This window comes from Amblyomma mixtum, chromosome 8 (genome assembly GCF_055824585.1).
Source record: "Amblyomma mixtum isolate Tamu chromosome 8, ASM5582458v1, whole genome shotgun sequence".
Taxonomy (NCBI): domain Eukaryota; kingdom Metazoa; phylum Arthropoda; class Arachnida; order Ixodida; family Ixodidae; genus Amblyomma; species Amblyomma mixtum.
The window spans coordinates 139168292-139192238 of record NC_143019.1 but is presented as its reverse complement, the minus strand read 5'-3'; the positions used below and the strand labels follow the sequence as shown (position 1 = coordinate 139192238).

The 23947-nt window shown below is 48.5% G+C and overlaps 2 protein-coding genes across 2 annotated transcripts in view; both read right to left on the bottom strand.

Annotated features, from left to right (window-relative positions):
• The window catches only part of LOC149334618 (uncharacterized), a 45198-nt gene extending 34143 nt beyond the window's left edge, over window positions 1-11055 (bottom strand). Inside the window, exons 1-2 of the mRNA XM_089557966.1 lie at window positions 10913-11055; window positions 1438-2846 (exon numbers count right to left, since the gene is read on the bottom strand). Of these exons, the coding sequence (XP_089414092.1) occupies window positions 1438-2846; window positions 10913-11055 (1552 nt within the window). The remainder of the gene's footprint in view (window positions 1-1437; window positions 2847-10912) is intronic.
• Window positions 11056-19810: 8755 nt separating this feature from the next.
• The window catches only part of LOC149334617 (G2/mitotic-specific cyclin-B-like), a 30448-nt gene continuing 26311 nt past the window's right edge, over window positions 19811-23947 (bottom strand). The window contains exons 7-8 of the mRNA XM_089555259.1: window positions 22897-23005; window positions 19811-20322 (exon numbers count right to left, since the gene is read on the bottom strand). Coding sequence (XP_089411385.1) covers window positions 20224-20322; window positions 22897-23005 — 208 coding nt within the window. The 3' untranslated portion in view covers window positions 19811-20223. The remainder of the gene's footprint in view (window positions 20323-22896; window positions 23006-23947) is intronic.

The following is a 23947-nucleotide window of genomic DNA, read 5'->3' as shown; positions in this document are numbered from 1 at the left end:
CGAGGAGATGGCTTCCACAAGTGTGTGCTGTTCTCACACTTTCGGGAGCCTACATCACTGCGGGAGCCCTCAACTCGCGCGGACAATTCCCACTCCTCTTCAAAGTTGCGGGACGGAGTATTTGCCCATCTTGTTAATTTTTAAGGCATCGCTAGGTTCACTGCGCCTATATAAAGAGTGACAACGCGCGAAAGGCAGACCATAGGAAGCACGTGTAGTTCGCAATGGAAGCTTTGCGGCTTTCTGCGCACAGTCGCGTACAGTGCTGCGCAGGTTAGTGCCCTAAGGCCCATGAGAATAAATAAAGTACAGATACATTGTCAAATCCGTGGTAAAACAGCGCGGAAAAAACACGAGGACGGAACAAACACGACAACACGAGCGCTGACTTTCAACTGACGATCTATTACGCACATGTGTACATATATAGCATTCCCGCCAAACACTAAACAGAACAAAAAAACACTGCATCATCACTGAAAATATTAAATCTACATATCTACAAATGCATGCTCCAAAAAGGTGATTTCGCGGTTAGCCAGTGATAATGAGGGCTTACTAATGCATGCTGTACCCCCTTTGTCAATGTGATATGCCTCTACTATTTCCCTTACTATCTGATCCTTATGTTTGAAGATGACGGATGTCTGATGAAGCAATGGGGCGCACGTGTGCTCAGGTTGCCTGCAGTGAAGCGCCAAATTCGAACCGGCTCATGATGAAAAACTGTAGCGCTCGAGACGAGGACACAACGAAGACGACAACACATGCGCTAACTTTCAACTGAATCTTTATTTAACGAACAAACAGTTTTTAAATACTGCGCAAGCATCAAAATATCTTCCCACTAGCCTATCACACCGCAAGTCACTTTTCACATTTTGTACATGCCATCAAGAAACATCATCTCCTTCTTTGATAAATATACAGATGGGATGCTTACACACTTATCTTCTAAGTTTTTTATTCGTTTTGCTTCAACAATCTCCCGTGTTAGCTGTTTCCTGCTTCTGTTAATAACCTGGCATTCATCGAACTTCGGCATGCATGCATCTGGGTTGCATTCCTCACAGTGTTCTGAAAGATTACCTTTTTTATTTTCTATATTCCTATTGTGCTCCCGTAGCCTCTCGTTTAGGCACCTCCCGGTTTGGCCTACGTACACCTTACCACATGACAGTGGCAAGGAATACACAACACCTTCTGCGCAGTCAACAAATTTCTTGGTGTGGTTCTTTGTACAACCTTTATGTTTCACAGAGTACGGATTTGTCATCTTACATAGTTTTGCCGGTTTATCTGGGGCCGAAAACACTACCTGAACGCCTACTCGTTGATCTATCTTTTTTAGATTATGGGAAATCCTGTGCGTGTACGGAATTACCGCTGTTTTCCTACATTTCTCTGGCAGAGTTTGACATTTGGATTTATTCTTACGAATCATCCCCTCAGCCACTGCCACCAAAATGGCGTTAGGATACCCAGCCTCTTGTAACCGTTTTACCTGTTCCTGAAAACTACTGTTCACCTGGTGCCCACACGACTTCTCCAGAGCCTTTTTGAAGCACGTGTTGACAATGCCTCTTTTTATCAACTTAGAGTGCGCCGAATTGTAATCAAGCAAGGATTTGTTGGCACGAGGGGCATAGCTCCAGCAAGTGTGTTCTTGACCACATACGAGTTTGATATCAAGGAAGCGAATTTCTTTGTTTTCAGGATATTCACAGGTCAGCTGAAGTGGGTCGAGGCATTCATTAAAAACTTCTGTTACATCAGATGATACTTTGTTTAGGTCATCAGAGCTACTGTCGATGAGGATGAGAAAATCGTCCACATATCTGAAAACTCTGGTCACTTTGGAACCAATTAGGCAATCATTGATGATTCTGTCAACACTTGCTAGGTACAAGTTGCTCAAAACCGGTGCTAGGCACGAACCAATACAAACCCCCTGTTTTTGCAGATAGGGTTTGCCCTGCCAGCTGATAAAGGTGGACTGGAGATAAAAAGCTAAAAGGCCTAAAAAATTCTGTACAGACACTCCGGTAGCGTTCTGGAAAACTACTACTCCTAAATCGTCTATGCTATCTTCGACGCACTTAAGCAAACCTGCGTGGGGTAGTGAATAGTAAAGATCTTTAATATCGATAGAGAAGGCTTGAAAGCCCTTGTCAGGTTGTGTGTTAAGGAAGCCTATTACTTCTTCTGAATTCTTTATAAGGTACGGATCTTTGATTGTTAACAGGTTTAGTTTCTCTTGTAAAAATAAGGCGATTGACTTGTGCCAAGTGTCATTTTCTGAAATGGTTACCCTTAGAGGGACGTCCGGTTTGTGCGTTTTCGCACTGAAAAAGACCTCGAGGTGATTTCGCTTGCTGCTTTCTATCGCTTTCACTACCCCATCAAGACTTAGCTTCTTACACAACTTTTTTGCTTGAGTTTTGAGCCTAGACAGTGACTGGTTTGCCTGACAGTTGAAGAGCTTAGAAATGGCCTCGTTAGCTTTGTCACTGAACATAGATTTTGGAAAAACGGCAAACCCGCCTTCCTTATCCGCCGGCACAACACACAGAGAATGATCCAATAAGTAACCAGCAATCTTTCCCAAGGAAAACTGCGGCTGGGCCTGCTTACATCGATACAGGACGTCTACTCCTTCAGCGGTGCACCGCTCCGCCTGGTCCTCGGCAGCTAACCGAGACACTTGACGTACGAAGGTTAGCAGCTCTTGCGGCGATTTCTTTGTTTCCACGGCGAACTTTGGACCCAGTGACAGCACTTCCTGTAGGTTCTTGGGCAGGACGACTTGATCGGGAACGTAGAGGGTACCTTTATGTGCTGACGGTCTAGCAGGCAAACGTGATCGGAGATGTCTCATCTGCTGCTGCCACATGAACTCGGTGGTTTGGTCTGCAAGGCGAAGGTATTGATGAAGTTGTCGTCTGGCTGTATCCGGTGGGGCTGCTTCTTGTAGCTGAACTTCTAGTTGTTTCCGGTAGAATCGTGCTTGTCGATGGAACTCAGATTTCTGTATCTTGCAGACCCTTTTTCCGTGACCGGCAGAAGGCAAGAAGCCGCCAAAGAGGAGCTTGACGTCCTCCGGAACTACATGCGAACGTATGCAGAACGACAAGGATCTTGCTCTGCAGACTGCTGTTGCGATGAGCGACACAGTGTGAATAGGACTGATGGGAAAACACACAAAAGGGCCCGATGAACTAGAAATGAACTTGATCAGGGTGGATGTTTGGGCGAGTTGGTTGCTCATGATGAAAAACTGTAGCGCTCGAGACGAGGACACAACGAAGACGACAACACATGCGCTAACTTTCAACTGAATCTTTATTTAATGCACAAACAGTTTTTAAATACTGCGCAAGCATCAAAATATCTTCCCACTAGCCTATCACACCGCAAGTCACTTTTCACATTTTGTACATGCCATCAAGAAACATCATCTCCTTCTTTGATAAATATACAGATGGGATGCTTACACACTTATCTTCTAAGTTTTTTATTCGTTTTGCTTCAACAATCTCCCGTGTTAGCTGTTTCCTGCTTCTGTTAATAACCTGGCATTCATCGAACTTCGGCATGCATGCATCTGGGTTGCATTCCTCACAGTGTTCTGAAAGATTACCTTTTTTATTTTCTATATTCCTATTGTGCTCCCGTAGCCTCTCGTTTAGGCACCTCCCGGTTTGGCCTACGTACACCTTACCACATGACAGTGGCAAGGAATACACAACACCTTCTGCGCAGTCAACAAATTTCTTGGTGTGGTTCTTTGTACAACCTTTATGTTTCACAGAGTACGGATTTGTCATCTTACATAGTTTTGCCAGTTTATCTGGGGCCGAAAACACTACCTGAACGCCTACTCGTTGACCTATCTTTTTTAGATTATGGGAAATCCTGTGCATGTACGGAATTACCGCTGTTTTCCTACATTTCTCTGGCAGAGTTTGACATTTGGATTTATTCTTACGAATCATCCCCTCAGCCACTGCCACCAAAATGGCGTTAGGATACCCAGCCTCTTGTAACCGTTTTACCTGTTCCTGAAAACTACTGTTCACCTGGTGCCCACACGACTTCTCCAGAGCCTTTTTGAAGCACGTGTTGACAATGCCTCTTTTTATCAACTTAGAGTGCGCCGAATTGTAATCAAGCAAGGATTTGTTGGCACGAGGGGCATAGCTCCAGCAAGTGTGTTCTTGACTACCCCACGCAGGTTTGCTTAAGTGCGTCGAAGATAGCATAGACGATTTAGGAGTAGTAGTTTTCCAGAACGCTACCGGAGTGTCTGTACAGAATTTTTTAGGCCTTTTAGCTTTTTATCTCCAGTCCACCTTTATCAGCTGGCAGGGCAAACCCTATCTGCAAAAACAGGGGGTTTGTATTGGCTCGTGCCTAGCACCGGTTTTGAGCAACTTGTACCTAGCAAGTGTTGACAGAATCATCAATGATTGCCTAATTGGTTCCAAAGTGACCAGAGTTTTCAGATATGTGGACGATTTTCTCATCCTCATCGACAGTAGCTCTGATGACCTAAACAAAGTATCATCTGATGTAACAGAAGTTTTTAATGAATGCCTCGACCCACTTCAGCTGACCTGTGAATATCCTGAAAACAAAGAAATTCGCTTCCTTGATATCAAACTCGTATGTGGTCAAGAACACACTTGCTGGAGCTATGCCCCTCGTGCCAACAAATCCTTGCTTGATTACAATTCGGCGCACTCTAAGTTGATAAAAAGAGGCATTGTCAACACGTGCTTCAAAAAGGCTCTGGAGAAGTCGTGTGGGCACCAGGTGAACAGTAGTTTTCAGGAACAGGTAAAACGGTTACAAGAGGCTGGGTATCCTAACGCCATTTTGGTGGCAGTGGCTGAGAGGATGATTCGTAAGAATAAATCCAATGTCAAACTCTGCCAGAGAAATGTAGGAAAACAGCGGTAATTCCGTACATGCACAGGATTTCCCATAATCTAAAAAAGATAGGTCAACGAGTAGGCGTTCAGGTAGTGTTTTCGGCCCCAGATAAACTGGCAAAACTATGTAAGATGACAAATCCGTACTCTGTGAAACATAAAGGTTGTACAAAGAACCACACCAAGAAATTTGTTGACTGCGCAGAAGGTGTTGTGTATTCCTTGCCACTGTCATGTGGTAAGGTGTACGTAGGCCAAACCGGGAGGTGCCTAAACGAGAGGCTAGGGGAGCACAATAGGAATATAGAAAATAAAAAAGGTAATCTTTCAGAACACTGTGAGGAATGCAACCCAGATGCATGCATGCCGAAGTTCGATGAATGCCAGGTTATTAACAGAAGCAGGAAACAGCTAACACGGGAGATTGTTGAAGCAAAACGAATAAAAAACTTAGAAGATAAGTGTGTAAGCATCCCATCTGTATATTTATCAAAGAAGGAGATGATGTTTCTTGATGGCATGTACAAAATGTGAAAAGTGACTTGCGGTGTGATAGGCTAGTGGGAAGATATTTTGATGCTTGCGCAGTATTTAAAAACTGTTTGTGCATTAAATAAAGATTCAGTTGAAAGTTAGCGCATGTGTTGTCGTCTTCGTTGTGTCCTCGTCTCGAGCGCTACAGTTTTTCATCATGAGCAACCAACTCGCCCAAACATCCACCCTGATCAAACCGGCTGCCTTGTCCAAAGAATTATGGTGCTCCCTCAGGCGTTCGTTTAGACATCTCCCAGTCTGGCCAACACCGCGAAACCGCGAAATCACCTTTTTGGAGCATGCATTTGTAGATATGTAGATTTAATATTTTCAGTGATGATGCAGTGTTTTTTTTTTGTTCTGTTTAGTGTTTGGCGGGAATGCTATATATGTACACATGTGCGTAATAAATCGTCAGTTGAAAGTCAGCGCTCGTGTTGTCGTGTTTGTTCCGTCCTCGTGTTTTTTCCGCGCTGTTTTACCATGGATAGTAATAACCAACTTGCCCACCTTTCTGTACTTCTACATTGTCAAATATGGTGTGGAAAAGTGAGAGCTGTTATTGCCTTATACTTATTGAGGTGTTTGTTAAAGTGCATTGTCTGTTATACTTGCAGCATTAAACACTTCTATTAAATGGTTCCAATGTTTTTACTTGGGCTGATGCATTGTGCCATTTGTTTCACATGACTGATGTTTGCCGCGTTCTTTTTATTTCAGAAATCCTGTGGGTGGGAAGGTTACGGATGTGTGTCCCAAGCTTGCCACATTTGAAGAGTCACATTTAAGAAATTTTCCGAATATAACCCATTGCTCTGCTGATGTGTCATCAACCACAATAAAATATGCGTGCTATGCATCAAATTGTTTTTGGTCTTATTGCATCGCGCGGAGTGAAAAAAGCACGCATGCACCATATATGCGAATATTCGAGAAATATCCGCCAATGGACGTACTCAACTGGACGTCCGTCGGCGGGCGAACCGTATACCTTTGGCCACCTTTCGGACGACCGACGGACGTCTACCGGCTGTTTGCGGATGTTCAGCGGACGTACAGAACATCCGAAACAGACCTCTGTCGGCCGTCCGAAGGATATCGGTGGTTGCTTGGGCGCTTGAGTCAATAACCACGGACCCTGACGGGTAAGGGAAAGCCGGGCAAGCTGCGAGTCACGATGGAGACTGAGAAGAGAACGAAGAGGATGGAAGAGGCCTGTGGCAAAGAGCTTAGTGGTAGAGGTAGTGATAGGGAGGTTGAGAACTGCCTTGTAGAGGCCCACAAGGGCAGTCTCAAGAGCGTTAAGTTGAGTCTGAGTGAAGGAAGCGTAAGGTGAAAAGTACAAGACCTTGTTGAGGGCCAGCGCCGTGGGCAACTCGGCACGCATGAGTCTCGTGGAGACCTGAGCGTCGAGTGACCACGCGCCGCAGGAGGTGAGTTACCGAGTGGCAGGTGGTGACAGCGCGGTGGAGAGCTTGCACATTCACGGCCGCATGCAAAGGGAAGCCAAGAACTTTGCACTGTGTGACGACAGGAATGGGAGAGCCAGAAAGGTGGAGAGAGACGAAGTGGTTGTGTGAGCGCTGGTAGGAGGAATGGTTGAGAAGGAGAAGCTCAGATTTCTCAGGAGCAGGAGAGAGGCCAGCGGTGGTGAGAAAGGAGTCGATGAGATCTAGGCCACGTTGCAGGGTGTCCTGTACGTGACCGGGAGAGCCAGATGAACACCAGAGAGTGATGTCATCGGCGTAAAATATATGATGCAGGTCGGGAATTTCTGCTAGCTGGGAGGCGAGAGGGGCCATAGCGAGAATGAAAAGGGTAGGAGAGAGAACAGCACCTTGAGGAGTGCCACGGGTGAGGTGGTGTGGGTTAGACAAGTGGGTGTCTACTCGAAAGCGAGCCGCACGTTTGGAGAGGAATGAGCGGATATAGGAGTACATGCGGGAGCCACAATCCAAAGAGGCGAGTTGAGAAAGGATGTGATCGTGGCAAACACCGTCAACGGCCTTGCGAACATCGACGGTCACAGGTGCGTGAATTTGAGGGGGTATAGGGGACAGGAACGTTTGCTGGAGAATCAGAAACATGTCCTGTGCACAGACGTGGCGTCGGAAGCCAATGAGAGAATGGGGGAAGAACTCCCGTGCTTCAAGAAAATTAGAGAGGCGAGTCAGAGCCATTCGATCAAGGGTCTTACCAACGCACGGCGTCAGGGAAGATTGGGCAGAGGTTAGAGAGAGAGGGAGGTTTGCCCGGCTTCGGAATCATAGAAATAAGGGAGGATGTCCAGGAGCTCGGCAAGCAGCCGCTCTCCCAGGCCTCATTGTAGGTTTGAAGGAGGAATTCTTTGGCGCAGTCAGGAAGGTCACGAAGTGTGGTGTATGTAATGGCATCCTCACCGGGAGCCGAGCGTGCAGCATTAGCAACCAGAGCAGATTCGAGATCCCGGAGAGTAAAGGATTGGTCCAGATCGGGGTTAGGTCCACCTGAGTACACAGGGTAAGAGGGTGCCAGAGGGGGCGGGAGGTAGAGAGAGGCGAGTTGATCAAAAAGTTCGGAGGGAGTCCCCTGAGTGAGGGCTTTAGCTAGAGTGGGAGCAAGGGCAGGCTTAGTGCCAAGGAGGGATTTAAAGAGAGACCATGCGATTAACTGCTAATTAATGACGCTTAAGCTTCGCCTTTAGGAGTGGAACACGACAGCGTAGCCCTGGGAGCCCACGGAACGCCACCACCCGTTCGGCGCGATGCCTTGCCCTTTGAACGGAACTCTTTTTGAGGAAAGGAGGAGGAGGAAGAACATTTATTTCCGCCGAATAGGGCGCGGTAGCCCCCTCCGGGTCCGCACGCAGGTGTCCGGGGAGGCAGTCTGTCGCACCGCGGCCGGAGGACATCCGATCCCGTCTAGGAGAAGAGGTCCTCAGCCTCGGCCGCCAGGCGGACGGCGAAGCGCTCAGTTTTTTAGGTTTATGTTTAGGTTTTGGGGTTTAACGTCCCAAAGCGACTAAGGCTATGAGAGACGCCGTAGTGGAGGGCTCCGGAAATTTCGACCACCTGGGGTTCTTTAACGTGCACTGACATCGCGCAGTACACGGGCCTCTAGAATTTCTCCTCCAAAGAAATTCTAGCCGCCGCGGCCGGGATCGAACCCGCGTCTTTTGGGTCAGCAGCCGAGCACCATAACCGCTGAGCCACCGCGGCGTTTTTTCGTCGGAGCTTTTCAGCGTGGTCTCCCATTCATCGCCAATTTTAATCGCGTTGCGCCCTGGGGCACGAACGCATCTCCAAAGTATGTGATCTAATGTTGCCACGCGGTCGCAAAATTTACAAATTTCGGTTTCTGCACCGTCCTTCTTCCAACCTCTGGCACCCGTCCAACTCCTCCACAGGGGCGAGAAGAAATTTCGAGCTTGGAGTCTTCTCCAGTCGTACGACTCCTTTTTACTCAGGGATCTATCCGGTGGCGGATATATCCTCCGGTCTTTCTTTAGATTTTCGGTTACATCCCTAAACGTACCAATACTTTCTTTGCTTTTAGATGATGTTGTGGAGGCGTCCGCAGCACCCCGAGGTAATGAGGAGCGGGCGAGCATGTGGGCAGCCTCGTTGCCGGCGAGACGGCGTGTGCTCGGCGAGAGACGACTCGTTCAGAATTTTGGCAGCACGATTGCTGACTCTACCCTTGCTAAAATTCCTAACCGCCGCTTTGCTATCGCTGACGACGTGTTTCACGCCTGGTCGTGCAATGGCAATGGCTATTGCAATCTCATCCGCCTCTACCGGCGGTAGATCTCGGTTTCTTTCGATTCCTATGGTGATCCCGGTGTCTAACAGGGCGACTGAGGTTACGTCGCCTTCTTTCCCGATCGCTGCATCGGTGTAGGCGACCGATCCCGGCGGGAGTTTGTCCAATTTGTTAGCGAGGTGCTTAGCTCTGCTTTTCCTCCTCCCCTCGTCGTGTACAGGGTGCATGTTCTTCGGTATGGGCGAGACGTATAGATGCTTTCTGATTTCTCGATCTATTCTTTTCCTGACACTTTCGCCTTCCCCGGGAGCTAGTAGGTTTACCCAGTCGAGAATTTGTCTACCTGCCGTCGTTCCTGCGAGTCACTCTCTCTGGGATATCCTGAGCGCCTCAGCCAGCTCTTTCCACTCATTATGCAAGCCCATTTTCTCTTGAATGTCGTTAGAAGTAGTTATTCATGCATCTCTTAATTATGGTGTTTATTTCCCGTTCTTCGCTCTTGCTGATATTTAGGAATGGAGTCGCGTAGCAGATTCTGCTCGTGACAAAAGCTTGTACGAGTCTGAGTCTACTAGCCTCCGTGAGGCCACTCCTTCTGTTGGACGTCTTCTTAAAAACTCTTGACTACGAGCTCCGCCTGGTTCCTTAATTTCTTCATCAGGCTTTTGTTACTACCCCAGCGGTTGATAATCATACCTAATATTCTAATTTCAGGACCTCGTTCCCGTTGACTTAAATTTTGATATCTGGAGTTATCTTCCCGCTACTGCTGGTCATTACCAGGAGCTCCGATTTTTCTGGCGAACAGCATAGACCTACGTCCTCTGCGTGTTTGCTGATTATATCTGCTGCCTCTTGGAGCCTGGATGTGATGTACGAGTCGTTCTCTTCGCAGATCTAGACGGTCACATCGTCCGCGTAGATCCTTAGTTTTAAGTCATCGAGATGCCCAAGCTTACGGGGGAGCTTCCTCATTACGATGTTAAAAAGGAAGGGTGAGAGCACAGCCCCCTGCGGAGTGCCTCTATTGCCCAGCAGGAACTCTTCCGATGTTAAGCCCTGAAAGCTGATGATCGCCGTCCTGTCAGGAATGATCTAATGTAGTTGTAGGTTCTTTCGCCTACTCCTAGCTCAGCGAGCCCGTCGAGAATGGCGTCGCGGCTGACGTTGTCGAAAGCTTTTTTTGAGATCTAAGCTTAGAATGGCTTTCGTATTTTTTTTCCTGAAGTCGCTGACTACATCGTTATGTAGTCTGAGCATGGTATCTTGCGTACAGAGGCCGTGCCTGAATCCGACCAATTCAGCCGGCCACGCATCATTCTCTTCGGTGTATGTGGTTAGCCTCCACTGAATGACTTTCTCTAGTAGTTTGCCTACGCAGGAGGTATATTGGGCAGAGATTCTCTAAGCCCGGTGGTTTTGCCTGCTTGTGGATTAGGGTGATCTTAGCCCTCTTCCACTCTTGGGGTACTTGACCACTCTCCCACACCTGATTTAGGTATCTGGTTAGGGCTCTGATCGATTCGTCGTCCAGATTGCCGAGCATCTTGTTATTAACGAGGTCCGGCCCGGGGGCCGATCGTCTCTTTAGGCCGTGCAGCTACGCTCTGACTTCAGCTGCCACTGTTACGGGCGCGTCAAGCTCGCTGTTCGCCGGTCCGTTGTAATCTCTGTAATGCGCTGTGGCGGGGGGAGCTACGTACGTGGACTTGAGCTTCTCGATGAGCTGTTTGTCCGTACCCTTAAAGTTATACTTCGCCTTGACCTGTACTACGTTGGCAGCCGTTTTGGACTTACTGGGGTCTATCAGGAACCTGAGCAGTTGCCAGGTCTTGGCCCCATTCATGGTGGCTTCCATCTCGTCGCATTTGTTATCCCAACGCTGCGACTCGAGTTTCCGAGCGTATTTTTCTATTTCGACGTTGTGTCTGGCTCTCTCTCTCCTGAGATTTCGGTTCCACTTTTGCTTTTTGAGTTTCTTCGTTAGCTCTTCTTTCTTTTTGAACATGCCGAATAGCCTGCTATCCATCGCCTTGGGGAGAGCTTCGCCTTTAATTTCTTCGGTGGCTTCGTTTACATGGTTAATTAATTGGGTGGCCCAATTTTGAATGCACTCAATATCCCCCATTTATTCCCGTTCTCTGATCTGTCTGAATTTATCCCAATCCACTTGGGTTACCTTCCGATACACAGCGGGCTTAACGCTCACTTTCCTGCTTAGTTCTACCTCTAGCACGTGGCGGTCGATGTAGAGGTTTGACTCATTGATGTCTCCCAACAGGGTTTGACCCTTCGGGCTGCTGGTAGTGTAACCCCATTCTCGATGTCTGGCAGTAAAATCGCCGGCTATTATTAGCGGGTTCTTACCTGCCAGGCTAATCGCTCTCTTAAATATCGGGCCAAACCTCGCCTTCGTGCCCTTCGGGGAGCTGTACACAGTGAGTAGAAATATGCTGCCTCGGTTCTTTTTCCCGGTCAGGATCTCCACAAAGACCGTTTCGGTCTCCCTGTTGCCTACTTCGTGCTGGACGACGGCGACGTTGCTTTTGAGGTACGTCACGACCTTGGTGTTACTTCCATTCCCGCTATCGTAGCTTTTGTACCCCGAAAGCTTCCATGCACCTCGAGTTTCCTGCAGAGCCATTGCCAAAGGCTGTTGAGGAAAGGAGTAACTTTGTCTTTTCGGTGGACACCTGAACCGATTCTTTATCTTTGTGTTCGTCCCTCGCGTCGCATGTTGACTGTCCCACTTTAAGCACGTTTTTATCGCTTCTTCCTTCGCATTTGAGCCTTGTTCACTTGATATGGGTACCCGGCCACAGCAGCGTGACTGTCAATGAGATCGCGGATAACCTTGCAAAGGCTTTCCTAGGCGGCCCTGTGTTGCCCATCATCCCGGCTACAGCGTATATCACAGCATCTAGGTTCCGGCGCACTTTTAACATCGGTGGAATATCAGCATCTGAAATATTCATGGAGCAGGAAAATTTGTCCATCTCGGCAGCTAGAAGTATCTCTGACGAGGTTGCGCTGCCGCATCCCCCCTCTAAATTTCTATCTGCACAGATCTGGTTTGGCGCTATCTCCCCTCTGTGCATTTTGCCGTGAGCCTGAATCTATCGATCATTTTTGGCTCCATTGTCGTCGTTTCACCTCTTTGAGAAGAAGACTGCTGGAGTTGCCCTTACAGCATCTTGGCCTCAGTTTGAGCAGCCCACACTTGCTATCATTTGGTGCCACCACACTTGGGTTCAGCCACAGGTCTGTTTGTGATGCTGTTCAAAATTTCTTGCTGGAATCTCATCGACTACCTTGCTAACACTTTCAGTATTTTCTTTTTATGCTTCATTTTTTTTTTTCTTCGAATTATTCTCTTTTCTCTCTTTCTCTCTCTCTCCAATCCAATCTCCTTTATATCTCGGGTGGAAAAGGTTGGAATTCCCCTGTACGTAGTAAAGGCAAAAGGAAAGCACACGGGAGAGGAACACCGGGGGAGTCTACCACAAGAAGGGCACGGAGAGGATGAGAAAAAAAAACTGAAAACAAATAATAAGAATAATAATAATCATATTATATATATATATATATATATATATATATATATATATATATATATATTATATCATATTATATATATATATATATATATATATATATATATATATATATATATATATATATATATATATATATATAATATGATTATTATTATTCTTATTATTTGTTTTCAGTTTTTTTTTTCTCATCCTCTCCGTGCCCTTCTTGTGGTAGACTCCCCCGGTGTTCCTCTCCCGTGTGCTTTCCTTTTGCCTTTACTACGTACAGGGGAATTCCAACCTTTTCCACCCGATTCTTGGCCGATCCCCCAGAGTGGGTATGTGCCATTCTGTCGTAGGCTACAACAACAACAACAACAAGTGAAGGGAATGAAAGAAGAAATGAAGAAAGAGCAAATTGAAGGAGTTAAACACCACAGTGGACACGGAAGAGAAAGATTAGGACAGACACAGGGCGGTACTTGCAACTAAAATTTTATTTGAAACTTCGGAACGCTACATGGCGGTTCAAGCAAGCGGACGCGCGTCGCATCGGTTCCGCACATTTTGACCAATTTCGACCGGACCGAATCATTCTCGCCACCGGATTTTCTTCGGAACGGAAAGATATCAAGTGCTGGATCCCCAGGATAGAAATTTCAAGCGGTAGGACCAGTTTTCGGCTTTCTACCGGACTTGAAAGTTATACAGCGGGCGCCGACCCGCTAACCCTAACGGGCCAGCCAACTCGACATCGTGAGAGCATGGGATGCTAACCTTGTCGACGACGCCGACGCCTAGCATCGACGCCGTTTCAACGACAGACCAAATGGCGGGGCCCAGCCAAGACAACGATGTGCCACTACAATCACCAAACGTCCTTCTCAACGAATTACAAGAGATGGATGAAGACGACTTCGGAGACGCCGACTTCGGAAGTGAGGACGAGATCCCGTCCGACTCCTCGTCGAAGCCAGCCGGGTACAACAACGATGCCAGCTGGGAGCTTGCACAATCCAAGCGCCAGAGAAAACTTCAAAGGCGAAAAGAACGCAAAGGCACGGGAACGGGCCCGGCCGCCAAACCTCAGGATGGAAAATTACCGGGTGATGCGACCGGCTGCAACAATAATGGATCAAGAGAGCAGAGCAGGCCTAGGCGAAGAATGCCGCCACTCCCCAGAAGCGACTACAAGATCATTATTCGACCTAAGAAAGGACTCATGGTGAAGTCCCTCACCACCCACCAAGTAGCGCGCGCCATTGTCATGGCGTGCGGCCAGCAATGCAAGGACGAGGACCTACTTGTAAGGCTTCGCACCGGATCCAATATTATTATCGTTAGCACCCCGCACGAGCAAACGGCACAGCTAGTGCGGCACATTACCCGTCTCAAATTTGACGGAAAGACTTATGATGTTAACGCTTACGTGGCAGCACCGGAAGACGTCCTGCGCGGCGTGATCCACGGTGTAGACCCAGGTACCCCTCTTGAAGAACTCAAAGCACACTTACGAGTCAGAACTCAAGGAGTTCAGGCAAGGATGCTTGGAAAATCCAAGACGGCAGTGCTCACGTTCGACGGCCCGGTCTTGCCGAAATTCGTCATATATTACGGAGGAGAAGTACCATGCTACCAGTACCGCCCCACTAGGCAAGTGTGTTACGTCTGCTTCCAGCAAGGACACCGCTCCGACGTCTGCCCCACACCGAACATTATTGTGTGCGGACTGTGCGGAGTTTCAAACCCGCCCGACGACCACGAGTGCGCGCCCAAGTGCATAATCTGTGGCGAGGCACACCGGACCGGATCCAAGGAGTGCCGAGAGATTGAAAAAAGCAAGACCAAAACCAACAGGAGGCAGAGGACGGAGCGACCAACGCGGGCGACCACCCAAGCGATGGCTCAGCTCAGAGGGAGAGACATCGAGGAGCCGATCGAGGTCCAACTCCTTCCCGCCTCTACCACCCGCCGGCCCACAGGAGGGGGAGAAGCAAGAGAAAAAGAAAAAGAAGAAGCTTTCCCAGACAAGCTTCGGCAAGGTGAGCTGGGCTTCTACCACTGCTTCGCACTCGGTAGGAAAGGGTAGTGACATAAACAACACAAACAACAAAGACAGCGTGTCACAGAACCGAAGGACGCGAACAGCGATGCGCTCAGACGCGAGCTAGAACTGGCTCGAATCAAACAAAACGAGCTCGAACGCAAAGTTGAGGAACTCACAAAAACACTAAAGGAACAACAGCGGGAACTCGACACGACTAGAGCCCTTCCAAAACGACAACCACAGGCATCGAACGAAGGAGACCTTGAAACACGAATGCAACAGATGATGCAGCAGATGATGCAGGATATGATGCAGCAAATCTAGTCGCAAATGCAACAGATGCAAGTATGTACAATTCCAAGGGCAGATCTCAGAGATGAGAAGCGCTTTTAGAAAACAAAAACATACCGAAAACATTAGGGAAAGGGCGTACAACCGTCCAGCGCTAACAGCTTTCGCAAACGAACAACGCAACAGCAGTAACGCGTAAACATGATCAGTACGTATCGGCAAGAACAAGAACACTTAGATATTTGGCAATGGAACTGCAGAGGCTACCGCAAAAAGCAGGCCCTCTTAAAACAATATATAAACACACAACTCACACCTCCTGATGTAATTGCGCTCCAAGAGACCGGAATCGAGCCGACCTTACAAGGGTACGAGGTTTACGAGAGTCAAAACGAAGGTAAAGCGGCCGTCCTAGTCAGCAAAACCATTACCGCCATCAGGCACGATACCATCGCCGACACCGACGTTGAACACGCGCTTGTTGAACTTATTCCGAAAAAGCGAAAGGGACGCAGCACGTTCTTACTGAACGTGTACAGCCCGCCGAGACAAAGAAAAGCCAAACTCTTCGAACTGTTTTATGGAGCGCACAAGCTTGTCAAAGAAAATGCACTCATCATCGTAGGAGATTTCAACGCCATGGACAGGAGTTGGGGATACCAGAAACAAGATATCAAGGGAAGAACATTAGTGGAAGTAGCGGAATACTTTGGCTGCAGTCTAATCACAGATCCTGCGACCCCCACGAGAATCGGGAATAGCGTGAGCACGGACACATGCCCGGACCTCACCTTCGTAAGGAACAGCAGGGAGTCACAGTGGGAAAACATGATGGAAAATCTAGGCAGCGATCACTTTATCCTCCGGACACGAATAGCATCCGACACCATAAGACGCCAGATTGGACAGGCGAAAATCACTGACTGGAACGCGTTTCGCGGGGCTTGCAACAAATCTGAAGGCGGTATCCAATCACTGGAGGAATGGAGCGGCATGCTGAGAGAAACGCGACAACGATGCACAAAAAGTCTAAGGAGAACGACAGCAACGCCTGAAGTAGACGCCCACCTCCTCAGACTATGGGAAGCGAGACGCAGTCTCACCAAAAGATGGCGGAAGCAAAAACACAACAGGAAACTAAAACTAAAGATAGCAGATATTACGGCAAAGGCGGAAGAATACGCGACGCAACTCGCGAAACAAAATTGGGACCAACTCAGCGACTCACTTAGGGGAACTCTAGGCACGGCCAGAACCTGGAATCTCTTAAGAGCACTAATCGATCCGACCAAAATAAAATCAGAAAACAAAGCCATCCACCGGTTCATCCACTCCTTCGAGGGATCAGACATCGCCCTACTGGAGAAGGCACGAGAAAAATGTTTCGGCGATCACAATCCCCCGCGATACCAAGGAACGTATCGAGGAGCCGAAAACGAGAAACTCGACCGCCCCATAACTGTGGAAGAGGTTTACGCGGCCATAAGAAACACCACCAGAAACACGGCAGCCGGAGCGGACAGAATCGACAACGCCCTAATCCGCAACCTGAGCGACGACCTCATACAAGAGCTCGTCACCTTTCTTAACAAACATTGGGAGGCGGAGACGGTTCCCGAAGATTGGAAACACGCCGAAGTAATAATGATACCTAAACCTGGTAAAAAGCTACAAATTGAAAACCTCAGGCCTATATCACTCACGTCGTGCCTTGGCAAGCTTTACGAACGGGTTGTGACTTTCAGACTGCAAAATTATATGGAAGACAACGACTGTGTACCACATACCATGTTCGGCTTCAGAGCGAAGCTCTCGACGCAGGACGTTCTCCTCCAAATACAAGATGTCCTGCGAAACGTACCTCGGACGGGAGAAAATGTCATAATGGCCCTGGACATCAAGGGGGCATTCGATAACGTCAGCCACGAAGCGATCCTTACGGGCCTAGACAACCTGGATTGCGGACGCAGAATCCATGGCTTCGTCAAAGCCTTCCTGTCCGATAGAACTGCCACCATCGGCATAGGAGACCTTCGATCGGAAAAAATTCGCACTCCAAACAAAGGAACACCCCAAGGGTCAGTTATCTCACCCCTACTCTTCAACATCGCTATGATAGGCCTAGCTCGAAAACTAGAAAACATCGAAGGCATCACGCATGCAATGTATGCTGACGATATAACAGTCTGGACAAACACGGGCTGTCTCGGAGAGAAGGAAGAAAGGCTACAGCAAGCGGCCTCTTGTGTAGAGCAATACCTCGCAGAAAGAGGACTCTCATGCTCGACCGAGAAATCGGAACTGCTGAGAGTCTGGAGAGGCAAGCAAAACCGGACCGTCCCAACCAACGAGGACCTAAAACTCAACGTCTACATAGAAGGGACGCCCATACCCGAAAAGACAACAATAAGAATTTTGGGTATGTGGGTTCAATCCAACCAGCGCAGTACTCACACTTTTACCCTACTGAAAGCAACAACGCTACAAGTCGCACGCATGATCACCCGCATCACCAACAGGCGACATGGCATGCGTGAAGAAGACACACTAGTCAGAAACTAGTCAGAAGCCTAGTAGTTAGTCGAATCACGTACAGCCTACCCTACCAGTGCCTCAACAAAAATGAAATACAACAAGCGGATGCCCTGCTACGCAAAGCGTATAAGACAGCGCTCCGACTACCACGCAACACGTCTACAGAAAAACTCATGGCCCTGGGATTACACAACACCTTTGAGGAGCTACGAGAGGCGCAGTTTGAGTCGCAAAAACTCAGGTTGTTGCAAACAACGACAGGAAGAGCGCTCCTGCAGAGGCTCGGATACCGCGAGCAGATGCGAGAAATGTCGAGGACGGCAACAATCCCCGACGAGCTTCGCAAGACCCTCAAGGTAGCGCCAATACCAAAAAACATGGATCCCAACCTCCATCGAGGCAGAAGAGAAGCGAGGGCCGAATTCATCGAGAAAACATACGCTCCTCAAGCCACGACCGTGTATACAGACGAGTCTTGGAGAGGAGGAGATACCAAAATCGCTGTAGCGGCGGTGGTCGATTCGTCTTTACGCGAAATGACCAGCGCGTCTCTCCGAGGCTGCACAGCTGCAGAGTCCGAGGAAGTAGCCGTTGCTCTAGCGTTGGCGGAGGGCTATAGAACCGGGCGGTCACTAACAATACTTACGGACTCTCAAACAGCCTGCCGAAATTACATGAATGGCAGGATAGGTCGTCACGCGCTCCGTATACTCCTCGCAGCGAGTGACAGAATTAAAAACCGGGAAGAACAAAACGACAAGATCCGACACAAAATTGTGTGGGTACCGGGGCACACGGGGGTGGCAGGGAACCGAGAGGCCGACAGGATAGCTCGAGGATACATTACTTTCCGAGCTTCCGACGAGACCGCGGAACTCGCGCCAGTACCCAGGGAATACTCGGCCATACTACAAAACTATAGAGGCAGAAGAATGCGATATCCCCCACCGCACAAATCTCTCAGCAGAGAGGAAGCTGACACTTGGAGACAATTACAAACAGGCTCTTTCCCAAACCTACATATACTAAACAAAATGCACCCTACGATATACACGAACAAATGTCCCTGGTGCGACGAAAAACCTACACTATACCACATCACATGGGCCTGCCAAAACATAGACGTGGTCCCCAAGATACAAAACCCGAGTGCGGAGCAGTGGGAGACTCTGCTGTCCAGCGACCGCTGCGAAGACCAACAAGGTCTGGTACAGCGAGCTCAACGGGCGGCAGTGGCCAGCGGAGCCCTGGACTGAGGGCAACCGACCACTGATTAGAGGCGGACGACTTCGACAGAGAAGGCTCCTGGGGGTAGAACCAAGACGTCTCTGAAGATGCCCCCAAACCGCAGGAAAAACCATTAGTGTAAATAAAGTTTTCCCTTCCTTCCTTGAAACTTCATGGCTTTTTAAAGACAGAGGCACATGTGATCTTACAAACAGGTAAAAAGAATGATTGAAAAGCAACAGAGAGGTATCTGACTGGATTTCCGAGCAGAGTAATTTCGTAGCTTTCATCGTTGGAGGAAGAGAGTCGCAGCCCCACTTTCAGAGAACTGCAGGCCATCGCGACCTTGTCATGTGTTCCCTCAAGCCACCGCTCTGCTCCTGACCAGAACTTCCATCCGGCTGCGGCGCTCACATTTTGATGGAGGCGAAATGCTATAGGCCCCTGTACTGTGCAATGTCGGTGCACGTTAAAGAACCCCAGGTGGTCGAAATTTCTGGAGCCCTTCACTACGGCGTCCCTCATAGCCTGAGTCGCTTTGGGACGTTAAACCTGAATAAACCAAACCATCTTAATAAGGATGAAAAAAATGGGGAGGGGGGCAGACCCTGTGGCCAGGTCTCAGACATCTGTTGTGTGAAAGAATCCGAATTTGCTTGCAAAAGTTTGTGGCAACCTGTATTTCAAGTTCTTTTCCTGCTTGCATATTGTCACGGAACCAAGGAAGGAGACACCGTTCACCAGCAGCGTTTCCAGAACCAGCTCTCAGGGCACCTCAGCCAACCTTCACCTCCTTGTCTTCTGATGCTACCTGCAGCCACCTTGTGGCAATATATAGAAGCTGTTTTCAAGCCAAGTAGCCCATTAGAACACTGCTATCCGCAGGTCTACTTCACTGCCAGCTGCAATCACACCTAAATCATTTGCACTGTAACCTTCAGCTGATGCAAGACAACAAGGCAAGATTGTAGGATAAAACTTTAATGACAGCTCTGCCATCCATGCATCAGCTCCCAGAGGAGGCATACCCTGATGGGCCACGATCTGGAGGCAGGTGAAGGGAAAAACGTACTGCTCAAGAGTCGTGGATTCTCACCACTTCAGGCGCTGAACTTTTTGTCCTCAGTGCATCATTCGTCTAAAAACAAAGGTTCTAAAAGCAATAAAAAAAAAAGAAAGAGTGAGCTGGCATGCCATTTCAAGCAGTCTGCTGTTGTCGCTGAGCAGAGGGTCATTCTAGAGGCAATCACTAGGAAGAGTGAAGATCTCTGCCCACTGCAGTGTCATGGTCCTGCACTGTTTTCACACACACTTGTGGAAAACACTGTCCACCACTGTGCAACACTGCCCGCTTCTTGGGGGAAGGGGTGCGTCTTGTCTATGTGCGTCCGGCCATCTTGCGCAACTTGGCGGTGTGGGAGGCCACCAGGGTGCTGACACTCTCCAGCCGGCTGCTCTTGTACTTCTCATAGGGGGCCTGCAGGGGGGGGGGGGGGGGGGGGAGGGACCAAGGTTATAAAGCTGACACACCAAGTATGACAAGAACAAGAACAAGAACGACAACAAGAAAAACAATGACAACCACGCAGAGGCCCGCCTAAGAGCGGGATGAGATAGCATTAGATTTCTAACGCATGCGTGTCAGTGTCCTTGCAATTGCCGGTCCATTATGTTCAGACTGCTAGCTGCCGTAGCAGATATCCGCTATGTTCTGACAGTGCCGACATTTGCACACATTACATTTTCGGATTTTCAGAATTCTTTGTTGCTGCCCAGAAACTAGGCAGCTCACAACCTGGTGGGCAGGTTGGGATGACGTCCAGTCTCTGACAATGGCGGGAAGACAACTAATGCATTAAAACCTCCACACATCTTTGTGTGCCACTTTTCCAGAGCCATGGTCAACATACTAGCATAAAAATCCAAGCAACCCGCATGCTTGAATTTGATATTCTGACCTCCCGCTCCCTTTGGAACAGCCAACTGAAGAAACCTTGTTCAGCTCAACCAAACAATGGAACATGAAGAAAAAGCGAACAGTTGCCAAAAATCATGAAGAAAACCTATTTATGCATTATTACGACACAGCGAATGTTCAACACAGAAAAACTGCAGCCTTACGAATCTTACTGAGTCCTCAAATGGCCCTGGACTAACTACCGTATAAACGCGTGTAAGGGCCGCACTTTTTTTTCCAGATTCGGGAGCCAATTTTCAGGGTGCGGCCCATACACGCGATTTAGAAAAAAAAAAATTTTTTAAGCAAAAACACAGCAATCAGGAAATGAACGGCATTTATTCTGGTGCACGCTCATCCCAAAGAAGCCGCGCAGCATGTCCGCTGTCAACGCATAGCCGTTGTTCCGCATTTCCATCACTAGCAGAGCAGTCCGGAAACTCACACCGCTCGCTCGCCTCGGAAAGCGCGTTTTTTGCAGCTTGTGTTTCTCAATGCACCCTTTTGATTGCACGGTCATCGGACGCACTTCTCGGCCACGTCGAGTTCCCTGTCCACCGCACGCTTGCCGCGTTCGAGAGCTAACTCCCAGCCGTGTAGCTGATAAGGTGCTTACTCTGGCGGCAGCACGGGAAAGCCACAACTACAGCGAACGCGCTAATCCGCCATAAAAGGCTGGAGCTGGAGATACTGATGCTGATTAGATAGCGGGAAGTCGCAGGGGGGGGGGGGGGGGGGGATTTATGATGATGGCTGCGGCCTCGGGCGCCATCCATGGACGGTTTTTGGAAGCTCTTGTGCGCGTGATTGGCCTCCGCGATCAAGCGCTCCGCGATCGAGCGCACCGTTGTTCGCAGCTGGAGCCGATCGCGGAGGCCACGGCGCGTGCATTTAGAAGGCTATTCCCGCCTGGGTCATGGAAAGTTCGGGTGCGGCCCTTACACGGATTTATTTTTTTTTAAACATTGCCTTCGGGAAAACGGGGTGCGGCCCATACACGGGTGCGGCCCTTACACGCGTTTATATGGTAGATTTACCTGCATAAAAAGGAATTGTGACATCTAACATCCCCAAGTGACACATCAGGCAGCTGTGAGGGGCCACAAAGTGGAGAATTTGGGATTAACTGCAAACCACCTCGGTTTCTCTGAAATGCACTACCGTAGCACAGCACACAGGATGCACTCACCCTTTTGGCCATCAACAGGTTAAATGGGAGCTGCATTCATTGTGTGAAGGTAAAAACTAACTTTTATGCCCGGCAAGAATCGGCTGAAAAAGCTGCCGAGCCAACTTTCGCAGTACACAAAAATGTGTTGTGGAGTGCACCCCAGATATGCAGGTGCTGTCAAACACCCCAGAGCAGAGAAGCACACTTCCAGGCTTGATGGCAGACCAGTAGCGTACTGCTTGCCGAATGTCACCGAGCTGCAGAGGACTGCGGCTCTGGACCTATCCACAGCTTATCATACAGGAGATGATCCTGTCTGCCATGAACTCAAACAACTCGCATTAAAGATAAACAGATAGTTGATGTTTGCCACACAGCTAGATGGTGGAAAAGCCACTCTTTCAGGCCTGACAAAGGTGGCTCTGACCGAATGCATGGCATGGCAGCTGCTGCATGCACATCACGGAAAAAGTGCAGTTTTTGGTGTTGACTCTGGCTCAAATTTGGTCAATGTCTACAGCATAAATTGATCATGCATGTGAAATACCGAGCCTAGAAGCGTGAAACTTTGCAGACTGGTGAATTACCAATGGATTTTGAAAATAACTTTCAAAACAGATTCTCCTCCAATTTTTTCACCTCTCACCCCCCCCACACGAGCCTAGCTTTGAGCTATGCATGCTCAGCCATGCCATGGTCCGAGAAATGCTTAGATGGTGGCGGTGTGGCACTGACTTGCACGCACTGATGTAGCGAATAGATGTGCTCTGATCTGACCAAGCCTCGGAGAGAGTCTACATGCACTGTGGAATCTTTCCCCTTGCGGCTTACGTCAGCAGCTGCTTCGGTCAGCCACAAGTGAGCATAAAAAAAAGGTGCTGCTCAGAATTCGAAATCTAATCTCTCTGAGGAGGTGTTCTTGCCTTGTGGGCGCTCCTGGGTGCATCCAGCAGGAGGGCAGCCATTCGCTGCACGGTGGGCTGCAGGTCCCCCTCCGAGTACCGCCCGTAGTGGGTCATCAGGGAGCCCCACCTGTTGGGGAGGGAGGGAGAGAGAGAGAGACTCACTGCTGCAGCACTCACCCCAGCGGGGCTTCTCTCGACATCAAGCTATGCAGTCAAATCATCATCCTATTCCATCTCAGAAGTTGAGTTGAAAGGGTTCTGAAGTAGCCACTTCACAAACGTCAAGAACTACAGCCGTTTCTGAAGTGACAACTTGAAAATCCCTTAACTCAACTTCTATGACAGGCAGAACAATTTCACCCTTATTGCAAAGCTTGATGTCAAGAAAAACCAATGGCATGCAACCTAGCAAGCTCCCAGCAGGAAAATTTGTTCAAAACTCTCGACAAGAAGTTACATAACATATTGCACAATTGCCTGAGTACTTGTACGTAAAATTAGACATTTTGAATCAGCATGCAAACAGATTTTCCCTGAAGATTTCATATTTGTGACTACATTGATAAAAACTTCGTTAAATGACCTTCTTCGTCTCTTAAGACATAGAACAAACCAGCAAAATACTCTATATAAACATTACGAAAGTGCCAAAACTCAGCTAGAGTAAAGGTGTCTTCAATGTACTCTAAAGGAGCATAGACATCCAATTTTTGGGTGCATGTTTTCTTCTCTGTAATGAGGCGTAAGGCATTATAATACATGAATTACCACGTGCTACTCTCTCAAGACCTCTAAATAACTTGTAATCAAATTTATTTTTCTTGCTGATTTGGCTTCAACAGCCTAACGATGACTGTGATGTCAAAGTGTGGTCATAGGTCAGGTGAGGCATCAAAAACTGCAAATGCCGCTTCTACATTTGGTGCCATTCCGACTCTTCACGCAGGCTGGCTTCAGCGCTGCAGTCAATTAAAATGATGAAGCAGCAATAACACAGTTTTTACATGCCTCACGTCACATATAACCACATTTGACACCACAGCCATCGTTCAGCTGTTGAAACCAAAAC